General features: G+C 50.9%; 1 protein-coding gene across 1 annotated transcript in view; it reads left to right on the top strand.

Moving 5' to 3' along the window:
* Positions 1-14,379, top strand: part of LATS2 (large tumor suppressor kinase 2) — a 56,791-nt gene extending 42,412 nt beyond the window's left edge. Inside the window, exons 4-7 of the mRNA XM_021717535.1 lie at positions 2,004-2,586; positions 4,710-4,889; positions 7,677-7,783; positions 12,969-14,379. Coding sequence (XP_021573210.1) covers positions 2,004-2,586; positions 4,710-4,889; positions 7,677-7,783; positions 12,969-13,463 — 1,365 coding nt within the window. The 3' untranslated portion in view covers positions 13,464-14,379. The remainder of the gene's footprint in view (positions 1-2,003; positions 2,587-4,709; positions 4,890-7,676; positions 7,784-12,968) is intronic.
* The last annotated feature ends 207 nt before the right edge of the window (positions 14,380-14,586 follow it).

Below are 14,586 nucleotides of genomic sequence, written 5' to 3'. Positions count from 1 at the left end.
TTCCTTTCTTCCACCCCGCCCCGGAGGGTACCCCAGTCACACGTCCTGCCGCTGCAGACTGGTCAGGCGCGCCCGGGGCCTGGGTGATAATGGAGCGCGTGGAGCGCATAGAAACGAAGTTCGAGGCTTTATCCATTGGTGTTGTGGGATTTTTTTTTTCTTTTCGAGTCGGGGTCGCCCAGGCTGGAGTGAGTGGGGCGATCTTGGCCCACCGTATCCTTGACCTCCCGGGTTCAGGCGATCCTCTCACCTCATCTCCCAAGTAGCTGGGACTCCAGCCATATGCCACCACCCCCGGCTGCTTTTTTTACTTTTTATTTTATAGAGACGAGGTCTCGCTTTGTTGCCCAGACTGGTATCAAACTCCTGGGCTCAAGTGATTCTCCCGCCTCTGCCTCCCAAAATGCTGGGATGACGGGTGAGTCACTGTGCCCAGCCAGGATTATGAATGATGTTGCAAATATGCCTAAGCTGACACGTAAGTAATCATTCATGAAATTATCTAAATTAAGATATAACAGTAGCCGGGCTCGGTGGCTCAGCCTGTAATCCCACACTTTGGGAGACTGAGGTGAGTAGATTGCCTGAGCCTGCGGGGTTCGAGACCCGCCTGGGCAACTTGGCGAGACCTCATCTCTACAATAAATCAAAAAATCAGCCAGTCGTGGTAGCGCACGCCTGTAGTTCCAGCTACTCGGAAGGCTGAGGCGGAAGGCTCGCCGGAGCCCAGCAGGTCAAGGCTGCGGTGGCCGGGAGCGGCCACTGCACTCCGGTCTGGGTGACAGTGAGACTCCAACTCAAAAAAAAAAAAAAAGAAATATAGACTCCATTGAGGTTCGCCTTAGTCACCCTGCATCCCTCTGTGTGTTTGTACGCACGAACCAGCCTCTCACCCCCTCTCCCCCACACCCTTTCCCACTTGTGGTAACTATCACTGTCCTGTCCTCCCCATGGAGATCAATTCTTCAGCTCCATGTACCACACATTATTTAACTTTTTGTGCTGCACGTTCACTTGACATGACCTCCAATTCCATCCAGGTTGCTGCAAATGATAGGATTTCATTATTTTTTATGACTAGATAGTAATTTATACACACACACACACACACAGGTACATCCCACGTTTTCTCTATCTGCTCACCTGGTGACGCGTAGGTTGATTCAGTATCATTGCTGTTGGGAATAGGGCTGCAGTAGACATGAAAATCCTGGTATCCTGTTGATACACTGATTTCCTTTGGATGAATTCCCAGTGCTGGGATTGATGGACTGTATGGCAGTTCTGTCTTCAGGTTTTTGGGAACGCTTGATTCTGTTTCCTTAACATCTGTGCTAATTCACATTCCCAGCAACTGTGTAAGAGTCTCCTCTTCTCTGCATCCTTGCCAGTGCCTGTTTGTTTGTTTGTCTTTTTGATTCTAGCTGTGGTGAGGTGGCATCTAGTTCTGACTGGCTTGCCTTTCCCTGATGATGCTGGAGTCATGAGCCTGTTGGCCATCTGTATGTCTTCACATCTTCTTTGGAGAAATGTCTGTTCTGGTTCTTTGCCTCCTTTTTAATGCGATTTGTTCTCCTGCTGGGTTGAGTTCCTTCTGTATTCTACATATTAGTTCCTCATCAGATGGATCGTGTGGGATGCTTCTCCATTTTACAGGTTGTCTCTCCCATCCATTTGATTGTTCTTTTGCCATGTGGAAGCTTTCTAGTTGAATGCAGTCTCCTTTGTCTGTTTTTTTGTTGTTGTTGCCTGTGCTTTGAGGTGTTAGGCTAGATTGCTCTTGAAGCTCCTACAGTCCTCCCCTGCAGATTTTTGTGAACTCTCTAGTTTGTTTTACCTCTGATTCCAGATTTGTGTCTACGTAGGATATATAGAACAAAGCCGGTGTGATCTTGCTCGTACTGCATCAGGCCCACTCTTCTGTATTTGCCCTGTGCAAGTTAAGTCACTTGCTATCACGGGACCCCTCTGAGGTGACGCCTTCCCCTCTTCCATCCCTGCAGGCTGGGCTCTGTGAGGCCGAGCAGGAGCAGATGAGGAAGATTCTTTACCAAAAGGAGTCCAACTACAACCGGCTCAAGAGGGCCAAGATGGACAAGTCCATGTTCGTGAAGATCAAGACGCTGGGCATCGGCGCCTTCGGGGAGGTGTGCCTCGCATGTAAGGTGGACACGCATGCCCTGTACGCCATGAAGACGCTGCGGAAGAAGGACGTGCTGAACCGGAACCAGGTGGCCCATGTCAAGGCCGAGCGGGACATCCTGGCCGAGGCCGACAACGAGTGGGTGGTTAAGCTCTACTACTCGTTCCAGGACAAGGACAGCCTGTACTTTGTGATGGACTACATCCCCGGGGGCGACATGATGAGTCTGCTGATCCGCATGGAGGTCTTCCCCGAGCACCTGGCCCGCTTCTACATTGCAGAGCTGACCCTGGCCATCGAGAGCGTCCACCGCATGGGCTTCATCCACCGCGACATCAAGCCCGACAACATCCTCATCGACCTGGATGGCCACATCAAGCTCACGGACTTCGGCCTCTGCACGGGGTTCAGGTGGACTCACAACTCCAAGTACTACCAGAAAGGTACCGTCTTTGCTGCCGTGGCCTCTCCCACACTCAGGCCGAGGACCGTCGGCCTCTGATCACTTGATGTTCTCTCACTCTGTCGCTTTATACTTGATGTGACATCCTTCCCTCCTGGAAGGAGTGGCATGGTGTGTGGGAAATGCTTCTTCTTCTTCTTCTTCTTTTTGTTTTTGTTTTTTGAGTTGGAGTCTCACTCCACCCGGGCTGGAGTGCAGTGGCATGCAGGCTCACAGCCACTCTAGCGTCGACCTTCCGGGCTCTGGCGATCCTTCCGCCTCAGCCTTCCAAGTAGCTGGAACTACAGGTGCATGCAACCATGCCCGGCTAATTTTTTTCATTATTTTCGAGATGAGATCTCGCCAAGTTGCCCGGGCTGGTCTCAAACCCGCGGGCTCCGGCAGTTCTCTCTCCTCAGCCTCCCAAAGTGCTGGGATTACAGGCTGAGCCCAGCCCCCATCCCCCCTTTTTTTTTAGTGAGAGTCTCTCTGTGACCCAGGCTGGAGTACAGTGGCACGCTCATGGCTACCGCAGTCACAATCTGCTGGGTTCAGGTGATCCTACCATCTCAGCTTTCCAAGTAACTGGAACTACAGGCACGTGCTACCACACCTGGATAATTTTTTCATTTATTGTGGAGATGAGGTCTCACCACATTGCCCAGGCTGGTTTCAAACCCGTGTGCTCAGGTAGTCCTCTTGCCTCAGTCTCCCAAAGTGCTGGGATTGCAGGTGTGAACCACTGCGCCTGACTTGCTTCTTTTCTAAGTTGGTGGGTTTTTTACTCTTTTTTGGCTATAATGCATCACAAGACCCTTGTGAGGTACCATTACTGCCCTGTTAAACAGCCTTAAAAAAATAAAAGACTCCCACCTCCCCAAGAGTCCTTCCTGTTTTATTTTCTTGAGTGAGAGTCTCACTCTTTCCCCTAGGCTGGAGTGCAGTGGCACGCTTATGGTCACCGCAGCCTAGATTGCTGGGCTCAGGTGATCCTGCTGCTTCAGCCTGCCAAGTAGCTGGAACTATAGACGTGCCACCATGTCCAGCTAATTATTTTATTTATTGTAGAGGCGATGTCTTGCCAAGTTGCCCAGGCTTGTCTCGAACCCCTTACTCAGGCAGTCCTCCTGCCTCTGCCTCTCAAAGTGCTGGGATTACAGGCATGAGCCACTGTGCCAAGCTCGTCAGTGCCTTTTTAAACAGACTTAATAAAAGACTCCCGCCTCCCCAGGAGTTTTATTTTTGAGTCAGAGTCTCACTCTGTCACTCAGGCTGGAGTGTAGTGGCATGTCACGGCCACCACAGCCTCAACCTGCTGGGCTCAGGCTTCCAAGGTCTACTTTAGCCTTACAAGTAGCTGAAACTACAGGCATGTGCTACCGTGCCCAGCTAGTTTTTTATTTATTGTAGAGGCGAGGTCTCATCAAATTGTCCAGGCTGGTCTCGAACCCCTGAGCTCAGGCAATCCTCTCACCTCTGCCTCCCAAAGTGCTGAGATTGTAGGCGTGAGCCACCACACTTGGCGGGAGGAGTCCTTTCTTACAACTGACCAGCATCTCATGCATCGCTTAACTCCATTTTTTGTAGTTCTGCTATTTGGAAAAGTCAGAAAATGCTGATTATTATCATATGGAGGGCCTGGATTCTTAAAATTGTCATTTTACTATCACAGCTCAGTCTTTATTTATTTTTTACTCAAAACTAGCCCTGAGTCATTTAACTCATTTCCATTTTCCGGCATCGAAGTCACTTTTGCTTGTGTTTTTGAGACCCTCCTTCATTTACCTTGCCCGCTGGCAGGTGTCCACCACTGGGTCTAGCCTGCGTCCCTGCCGCTCCTCCAGCCTCTCCCACCTGCAGGGCTTCGTGGCAGGCTCAGCACGGGATGGTTTCCTGCCTCGGCTGTTGTTCCTGCCTTCCTGCCTTGGTGCCGGTGCTGACCTCATGCCTCGTGTCTTGGGCCAGGCACAGCCACTGCTGTGGCCGGGAGGCTCCTTGTCTAAATGTACCAGGAGCTGATTTGATGGACTTCTCTGTTTTCAGCTGTGGGTGGGTCGTGCCATCGAATGATGACGTCCACTCTGTGTTCTGCTCTTTTCCTTTGCCCCCGACTCTTGGGTGCAGGGAACCACGTCCGGCAGGACAGCATGGAGCCTGGTGACCCCTGGGACAACGTGTCGAACTGTCGCTGCGGAGACCGGCTGAAGACCCTGGAACAGAGGGCGCGGAAGCACCAGCGCTGCCTGGCCCACTCCCTGGTGGGGACGCCCAACTACATTGCGCCCGAGGTGCTCCTTCGCAAAGGTACGTGTGGCATGGACAGTGCCCGGCAGAGGCGGCCTTCTCCCTCGGGCCAGCAGAGCCAGGTGGCCTCTACGAATCTCTCTGGCTGTCCAGGATGTTTTCGTATTTTAGTCATGCTTTTTGGTTTTTTTGGAGTCAGGGTCTCACTCTGTCACGCAGACTGAGAGTAGTGGCACAATGATGGCTCACCGCAGCCTCGACCTCCTGGGCTCAGGTGACCCTCCTGCCTCAGCCTCCCGAGTAGCTGGGACTACAGGTGTGCGCCACCACACCTGGCTAATTAAAAAAAATTTTTTTTGTAGAGACGGGGGTCTCGCTATGTTGCCCAGGCTGGTCTCAAACTTCTGGGCTCAAGCAGTCCTGCCTCAGCCTCCCAAGTAGCTGGGACTATAGGTGCATGCCACCACACCTGGCCAATTTCTTTATTTATTATAGAGACAAGATCTTGTTATGTTGTCCAGGCTGCTCTCTATCTCCTGGGCTCAAGCAGTCCTCCTGCCTCGGCCTCCCGAATTGCTGGGATTATGTGTGTGAGCCACTGCGCCCAGCCTCGTCGTATTTTTGTCCTCATGAAAGCCTGAGAGCTAGTTATTTCCTAAATACACAAGCCTCCAGCATATCTGACTTCTCTTCTGGGGGTGGAGACACACACCCTCGGGCCACTGTTGGCTCACCTTGTGGCTCTGGGAATGATTGTAAAACCAGATTCAACAGAGTCAAATGCCAGAAACCACTGCAGGGGCACAGGACGGCTCCTCATTCTGTCCAGACCAGACATTCCTTGCCAGGTCCCCCACCGAGGGCACTGAGTCCTGCTGGGCACTGACAGACCGCCCACAAATACTGTTTTCTTCCATTTCTCCCTGCTAGACCAGAGTGCCTTGAAGGTAAAATTTACAGACAGTAGTGGGATTAAAATGGCCAGTGCTCAGTAAAAGTTGTCTCCTGGATGGGCATTCTGTTCCGTCCAGGAGAGCATCTGGCTAGCATGGCCCAGAGTGCCCGTGGGGTATTGACCTGAGGTAGTATAAGAAATCCAGACACAGGCCAGGCGCGGTGACTCACGCCTATAATCCCAGCACTTTGGGAGGCGGAGGCGAGAGGACTGCCTGAGCCCAGGGGTTCAAGACCAGCCTGGACAACTTGGGGAGACCTTGTCTCTACAATAAATAAAAAAATTAGCTGGGTGCGGTGGCACACACCTGTAGTTCCAGCTACTTGGAAGACTGAGGCAGAAGGATCACCTGAGTCCAGCAGGTTGAGGCTGCAGTAGCCATGACTGTGTCACTGCACTCCAGCCTGGTTGACAGAGTGAGACTCTGATTCAAAAATGAAGAAAGAAATAAGATAAAAATAAATCCAGACCCAGGCAGCCCCTGCCGTTGCATATGTGGTGTTTATGTCTGTGGAGCCAGCCGGTCCCGTTCAAGCCCAGTTAACTCTGTTGGTGTGGTATCCAAGGCCTGTTCCTCAACCCCTCAACCCCACCCTGACAATGGTAACGACCTGAGAGGCTGTGGCCAAGCCTCGGTGCTCCATGCTGGGGGAGCCTGTGGTCGGGCTGTGCAGACCCCCAGTGTCAAACCAGGGCAGGCGGAGGTGGGCTGGAGAGAGACCAGAACCTGGCACAGGCCCCATGGTCACCCACGGACTGACCTCTTGTGGCTTACACTTAGCAAAGATCAGGCGATACCAAGACAAGCCTGGAGGTCAGGGTGGTGGCTCACACCTGTCGTCCCAGCTACTCAGGAGGCCGAGGTGAGAAGGTCGCTTGAGTGCAGGAGTTCAGGACCAACCAGGGCAGCGTAGTGAGTCCTTATCTCTACAGAAAATTCAAAAAGAGATGAATCTGGCTTGACTGGGCCGTGGGACTCTGAAGAAAAGTAGAAGTGAGAGCAAGTGAGCCTCCTCTGCAGCTTCCTCCATGAGAAAGGCCTGGCTCCTTCCGTGAGGGCCACCTACAGGGAGCTTGCCTCAGCTTACCGTGACTTGTCTGCTTGTCACTTTGCCAGAGTGTCCCCCTGCCACCCCTGTCTCCATATTCTTCAACTTCTTCCAAAATGGGCTTAGACACCTCCCCAGGAAGCCCTCCATGACCAGCCTCGCCTAACCACTCCCAGATCTAGCACTTGATGTTTTTTTGGTTTCTGTTATTTTAGTTTGTGCCTCTCTGTGTGATCTTTTTTTCTTTTCGAGTTGGAGTCTCACTCTGTCGCCCAAGCTGGAGTGCAGTGGTATACTCATGGCCACCCCAACGTTGACCTGCTGGGCTCTGGCGATCCTTCTGCCTCAGCCAGAACTACAGACGCCTGCTACCACACCTGGCTAATTTTTGATTTATTGTAGAGACAAGGTCTCGCCAAGTTGCCGCGTCTGCTCTTGAACCTGCGGGCTCAGGCAGTCCACTCGCCTCGGCCTCCCAAAGTGCTGGGATTGCAGGCTGAGCCATTAGGCCGGCCTCTTTGTGTGATCTTTAAGAACTTAAAAATTCTGGTTAGTGACTGGTACCAACTAGTAGTTAACAATAAAAGACTTTTTTCTTACTACAAAAGCATCCTGTATTTATCACGGATTAATGATTGAAAACATGGAAACAGAAGTAGCCATGGCCCCTGCCGACTTGTTGGCACCCTGGCATGGCCCTTTCCCGCCATTCCAAGCCACTCAAGGTGGCGCCATGTGGCACGGGACATGCTTCCCCATGCACCAGCAATCCCCGCTGCTGTGTCTGGTGAATGGCCCCCTGGAAGCCAGGCCATGTCAGGACTGAGTGACGCTCTCTTGCAGGGTACACGCAGCTGTGTGACTGGTGGAGTGTTGGTGTGATCCTCTTTGAGATGCTGGTGGGGCAGCCACCCTTCCTGGCGCCCACTCCCACGGAAACCCAGCTGAAGGTAATGAGGGGGCGGGACCCATTGCAGACATGCCTGCCTTTGTCATTCGCCTGTGAATCCTGGGTCAGCGTTTGGCCTCTTATTCTGAGTAGCAGAGAAATGGGAGTTGTATATGATGTGATTTTTGAAAGCAGTGTCTTTGTTTTACTTTGTTTTATTTTATTGAGGTGGGGTCTCACTGTTGCCCAGGCTAGAGTGCAGTGGCACACTCACAGCTTATTGCAGCCTCTATCTACTGGGCTCTGGCAATCCTGCCTCAGCTTCCTGAGAAGCTGGGACTACAGGCACGTGCCACCATGCCCAGCTAATTTTTAAGTTTTTTTGTAGAGTTGAGGTCTCGCTATGTTGCCCTGGCTGGTCTTGACCTCCTGGGGTCAAGTGAGCCTCCTTTCTTGGCCTCCCAAAGTGCTGGGATTACAGGCGTGAGCCACCGTGCCCAGCTGCTCATTATTTTATTATTGTTATTGTCTACTTTAAATGTTTTTATTTTGATAAGGGAAGCCATGGAGTTGAACTTGAGTATTTACATGTGTATTTGAAATAAATTTTCTTTCAGCAGTTGGCCACCTGCCATCTTGTTAGTTTCCTATAAGAACTACAGTGAGAAGCAGTAAAGGCGAGCTGGGATCCCCTCCCCACCACCACCCGTGTCCACCTGCAGAGAACAGACAAAACTCTGCAGACTACAGTTGACCCTTGGACACCATTAGGGATTCTGACCCTGAGCAGTCAGAAACCTGTGTAACCCTGATGCCCCAGAAGCATCCCAAGGGATAGCCTGCTGTTGACCAGAAGCATTACCTGTGGCTTCCACGGTTGGTGGATACCTACTCTGCGTGTCGTGTATGTTCTACGCTATATCCTTGCTCTGCGGAGCTAGAAAGGAAAGTGTTAGGAGAATCGTATGGAAGAGAAGGTAGATTGACTATTTGCAAGGTGGATGTGGATCATTGTAAAAGTCTTCATCCTTGTCCTCTTCAGGATGGGAGGGAGACGGGGGCCTGACTGGGCCGTCTCGGGGCGGCAGAGTTGGAAAAAGAAGGGAGTAAGCTGGACCCGCGTGGTCCATGCTGTGTCCGAGGGCTGGCCATACACTGAGAGCCGTCTGCTCACTTCTTGGATGTTAAGTCATCATTGTTTTCAGATCGTCAGCCATGTAGTCAGGCTGGCTGGGCATATTTCTGGTATTCAGTTAGTTTTCAAATAACAGCCCTTCGCTTTCTGAAATGGATCGCTTAGTTACTGAAGGATTGTGTTGAGAATCTGAAATCTTTCCGGGACATACCAGCTGACACACAAGTCTAGGTGGGTTTCCCATGCCCTGGAGTCCGTGTGGAGACTGAGTGAATAAATCTTTTTTTTTTTTGAGTTGGAGTCTCACTCTGTTGTCCAGTCTCATGGCCACTGCAGCCTTGACCTGCTGGGCTCCGGTGTTCCTTCCACCTCAGCTTTCCAAGTAGCTAGAACTGTAGGCGCAAGCTACCATGCCCAGCTAATTTTTCTATTTATTGTAGAGACAAGGTCTCCCCATGCCCAGGCTGATCTCGAACCCCTGAGATCAAGCAATCCTCTCGCCTTGGCCTCCCATAGTGCTGGGATTACAGACTTAAGCCACCGTGTCTGGCCCAGAATAACTCTTTAGTTAGAAAAACCCTGAAGGAGAGCTTAGGAGCAATAAAGTTGGAATTTCGTGTCATCTGCATCCTAATTACATTGCCAAACCCCTCACTAATTTGGCTGCATGATGATAATCCAACTTTTAAAATTTTGGTACAGTGTTACATAATATAAAATGTACCATTCTAACCATTGCAAGTGTGTAATTCAGTGGTATTAAGTCTACTCACAAGTTGTGGGACCACGGCCCCTCTCTGTTTGCAAATGTTTTCCTCATCCCTAACTAACTCTGTCCCCACTAAACAGTAACTCCCCAATCTCCCTCCCTGGCCCTGCTGACTTCCGCTCTGCTTCCTGTCTCTGGGAGCTTGACTGCTCTGGCTGTTTGATTGCTCTGGCTGCCTCGTGCAAGTAGCATCCCCCAACATTTGTCCTTCTGCGACTGGCTCCTGTCACTCAGCAGTGTCTTCGAGGCGCCTCCGTGTGGTGGCGCGTGTCGGGATTGCCTTCGTGTCGAGGCTGAATAGCTGGCGGTTCACAGCTTGTGTGCACTATGTTTGGTTTTTTTCACTCAACCATTGATGGGCATCTGGGTTGTGCCCACCTTTTGGCCGCTGTGACCGTGGTATGCATGTGTCTGTCTGCTCAAGTCCTTCCTTTTAGTTATTTTGGATGTATACCCAAAGCGATTGCTGGAACCGAGGGACGTTCTATGTTTAGCTTTTTTGAGGAACTCCCAGAACTACTAAGCTGTTTTCCATTTCCCGTTCCCACAAGCAGTGTGCAGGATTCCAGTTCCTCCACATTCTTGCCAACACTTGTTACTTCCTTTTTTTTCTGAGCCATCCTAGTAGGTGTAAGGTGGTATGCCATTGTAGTTTTTATTTGTATTTCCCTGATGATTAGTGATAAGAGGGAGACCTCCCCCTGAAAAAAAACCGGAATTATCTTTTGGAGGGCCAGCCCTTGTAGTGCACTCAGAATTTGTTCCTCTAGATCAAATGGAAAACCAAAGTTTTTATCTGGAAGTTTTGAGAAGGTTGTGTCACAGTTTGCAAAAGAAACATCCTGAGTTGTGAAAAATAGGCGACTTAGCCGGGCTCAGTGACTCAGCCTGTAATCCCGCCCCTTTAGGAGGTTGAGGTGAGTGGATTGCCTGAGCCCACGGGTTTGAGACCCGCCTGGGCAACTTGGCGAGCCCTCATCTCTATAATAAATCAAAAAATCAACCAGGTGTGGTTGCGCACGCCTGTAGTTCCGGCTACTCGGAAGGCTGAGGCGGAAGGATTGCCGGAGCCCAGCGGGTCAAGGCTGTGGTGGCCGGGAGCAGCCACTGCACTCCAGTCTGGGCGACAGAGTGAGACTCCAACTCAAAAAAAAAGAAAAAAGAAAAAGAGGCGGCTGGTTCTTCCATCATGACGACGCACCTGCCCATACTATGCAGAATGTTCAGCAGTTTTTGACCAAACATGGCATGACCCCTGTACCCTGCTCTCCCTATTCACCCAGTCTCTCCCTGAGCAACTTCTTTTGTTTCCCCAATGAAAAAGTCCTCAAAGGGAACTGTTTTGCCGACGTGGAAGGGGTGAAACAAAAAATGCCAGAAGCACTAAAAGGCATCAAAATGGATAAGTTCAAAAACTGTTTTGAGCAGTGGGAAAAGCATCTCGATGGGTATATTGCATTAAACAAAAAGTGCTTTGAAGGTGACTAAAATTGAAACACATTAGTCTTAAAAAGTTACACAAGTTTTTATGAATAAACTCTATTTTAGGGGGGGTCCCTCCACATATTGAGCATATTTTCATGTGCTTATTGGCCATTTGTATATATTTTGGGGGGAAATGTCTATTCAAATCTTTCACCTTTCTTAAAGTCATTTTGTTGTTGAGTTGTAGGAATTCTTTATATATTCTGGTTATTAACCCCTTTCAAATATATGCTTTGAAATACCCTTTTCACTCTGCTGCTGATGTCCTGTGATGCACTGAAGATCTTAATTTTCCTGAGGTCAGATTTATTTTTTCTCTCGTCTGTGTGATGGCCAAAAGCCATCACTGCCAGACCCAGAGTTACCCATGTCATGAAGAGTTCCCCGTGTTTTCTTCTAGGAGTTTTGCAGTTTTAGTCTATGAAAATGACTCGTGTTCAAGCCAGTCCTCCCCCTACATGCCTGCCCACTTCCATACCTTCCCCATTCCTGTCACCCCAGCTGGAGCTGGTCATTGTGAAGGCCAGGATCTACTTCCTGATCCTGAGTGTAAACAACAAAGTCCCCTGGCTTTCTCTTCATGGTAGATGCATCTCTCTGATATGTGTGTTGACTAAACAACCAGTTAGCTGACTCGTGCCTGGGCACGTGAGGCCAAGGCTGTGGGGTCAGTCGACTTTATTCTCTGTGAGTTTACTTTTTTTTTTTTTAACCTAAAACCCCAGTTGACCACCTCAGCCACAGTAAGTATTGAGCAAGAGCTGTGATGGTTCAGTAGAAGCCCACTGCTGTGTCTAAAGAAAGGATCCCTACACCATCAAACTCTTCACCTTTGTGGAAAGTACAAGATTCTTTTGCTAAACAGTACTTCTTTTTTTTGTTTTGTTTTTTTGTTTTTTTTGAGTTGGAGTCTCACTCTGTCGCCCAGACTGGAGGGCAGTGACCGCTTCCAGCCACCGCAGCCTCGACCTGCTGGGCTCCGGCGATCCTTCCAAGTAGCTGGAACTATAGGTGCACGCTACTACGCCCGGCTAATTTTTGATTTACTGTAGAAATGAGGTCTCCCCAAGTTGCCCAGGCGGGTCTCGAACCCTCAGGCTCAGGCAGTCCACTCACCTCAACCTCCCAAAGGCGCGGGATTACAGGCTGAGCCACCGAGCCCGGCTAACAGTACTTCTTTAAACCGAAAAACTTTTAGAGACAGGGTCTCACCATACTGCCCTGGTCTCAAACTCCTGGGCTCAAGCAATCCTCCTGCCCTAGCCTCCCAAAGTGTTGGGGTTACAACTGTGAGCCCCCATACTCAGCCAAAACGGTATTTTTGCTAGAAGCAAATCACTATCTTTTTTTTTTTTTGAGTCACAGTCTCATTCAGGCTGGCGTGCAGTGGCACGCTCACAGCTACCACAGCCTCGACCTGCAGGGCTTAAGCAATCCTTCTACCTCAGCCTTCCAAGTAGCTGGAACTACTGGCGTGCACCACCGCGCCTGGCTAATTTTTTGATTTATTGTAGAGATGAGGCCTTGTCAGACCACCCAGACTGGTCTTGAACCCCTGGGCTCAGGCAGTCCTCCTGCCTTGGCCTCCCAAAGTGCTGGGATGACAAGCGTGACCCCCTGCACTTGGGGTATCCTTCTGTCTGTGTTTGGCTTCTCCCTCCCGTGTCTCAGGCTGTGAGTCACCTCCTGAAGCCCCCCCAACTGTCTCTGGGTCCTCAGATCAACAGCTGCTGCTGGTGTCTCCCCTCCTGCTGTGACTCTAATCACTGAGCGTCAGCCTGCCCCGAGCCCCCAGCTCTGGCCCAGGTGGGCCACGGGGCCAAGGGGAGGCTGAGTCGAGCTTTTGTGTCCCTTCAGGTCATCAACTGGGAGAGCACGCTCCACATCCCCACCCAGGTCAAGCTGAGCCCCGAGGCCCGCGACCTCATCACCAAGCTGTGCTGCGCCGCTGACCACCGGCTGGGGCGGGACGGGGCGGATGACCTGAAGGCCCACCCGTTCTTCGGCACCATCGACTTCTCCGGCGACCTCCGGAAGCAGCCCGCCCCCTACGTGCCCACCATCAGCCACCCCATGGACACCTCGAACTTCGACCCCGTGGACGAGGACAGCCTCTGGAATGGCGGGAGCGAAGGCAGCACCAAGGCCTGGGACACGCTGACTTCCCCGGGCGGCAGGCACCCCGAGCACGCCTTCTACGAGTTCACCTTCCGCCGCTTCTTCGATGACAACGGCTACCCATTCCGGTGCCCCAAGCCCATGGGCGCTGAGGCCTCGCCGGCGGAGAACCCCGACATAGAAGACTCCGAGCTGGGGGCGCAGGCCGAAGGCTGCCAGCCGGTGTATGTGTAGATACCGCCCACCCGCCGCCCGCGTCCCGGGAAGCCGGGGCCTGCTCCGTTCTGGGCTCGTCCCTGGCGACGTCACTTGAAACCCTGGTCTTCGCCAAGGAAACCCAAAACATGCCAGAAACTTTTCTGGAAAGGACCCAGCACTGCTTCCAATTGGCTTCCAAGGACCTTCCGCATTCAAACACTCTTTTTTACAATGTAGTCCAGTTTAGGGAGAGCACTTATTTTGTTTATATCCATTTTTTTCTTACTAAATTATAGGGATTAACTCTGACAAATCGTGCTGCTGCTGTTTTCTACATTTGTATTTTTCACCCAGAGCACTTATTCACGTTGAGGAGAAGACATGGAGACGGAAGGACGCGTGCTGAGAGATCTCTGTGCAATAGTGAAAGAGACAAGAAGATCGCGCTCTGCTTGGTGTCACGGAGGCCATGTGATCCACATGACGGTTTTGCTTTGTGTTTTTTCCTCCACATTTCAACATTGTGATATCATGTTCAAAGCTGCTTTTTTTTTTTTTGGCTTTTTGCATACTCTAGGATAGTGGGACATGTGCGCACAGTGGCGGCGTGGGTGAGAGTTCAGACGAGCAGGTTTCTATTATAAAACTCCCGTATCTTGCCATTCACAGCAGGTCCTGTGAATACGTTTTTGCCGAGTGTCTCTACATGAGTGTTCTAGACAGTGTGTTGACACTGTCCCGCGTGGGTGACTTCGCTGCGACTGTGGCCCTTATTGTTTTGTTAAAGAAACGCAGATGTGTAACTGAGAAGTGATTTTTTTTTTTTTTTAATGTGTGTCTTGGGTATGATTGGATTCTTAGGGGGGGTAAGTGTAAGCATGTATCATATACTAAACTTGTATACATCAAAAGGGATTAATTTAGCTATGCCAAAAAATGTCATTTTATCCTGGACATGTGTCCTTCTCTCTGGTGGGTGTCTCTTGTGCTTGACATAGTTGGGGGGTGGAATTCTATAGCTCCGACCCACCCAAGACTTCCGCCGATGGATTCCCACACTGCCGGGCCCTGGGAACGCTGTGTCTCCTGTTACCGACATGTTGCCATCATGAAATGGAATGAGCTGGGGGGCTTCAGGTGTGTGTCATGTGCTTTGAAG

Source organism: Carlito syrichta, unplaced genomic scaffold, assembly GCF_000164805.1.
Source record: "Carlito syrichta isolate Samal-C Ts95f unplaced genomic scaffold, Tarsius_syrichta-2.0.1 Scaffold309850, whole genome shotgun sequence".
Lineage (NCBI taxonomy): Eukaryota > Metazoa > Chordata > Mammalia > Primates > Tarsiidae > Carlito > Carlito syrichta.
Note: the sequence above shows the minus strand (reverse complement) of the source record. Positions and strands in the feature narration are given on the sequence as shown.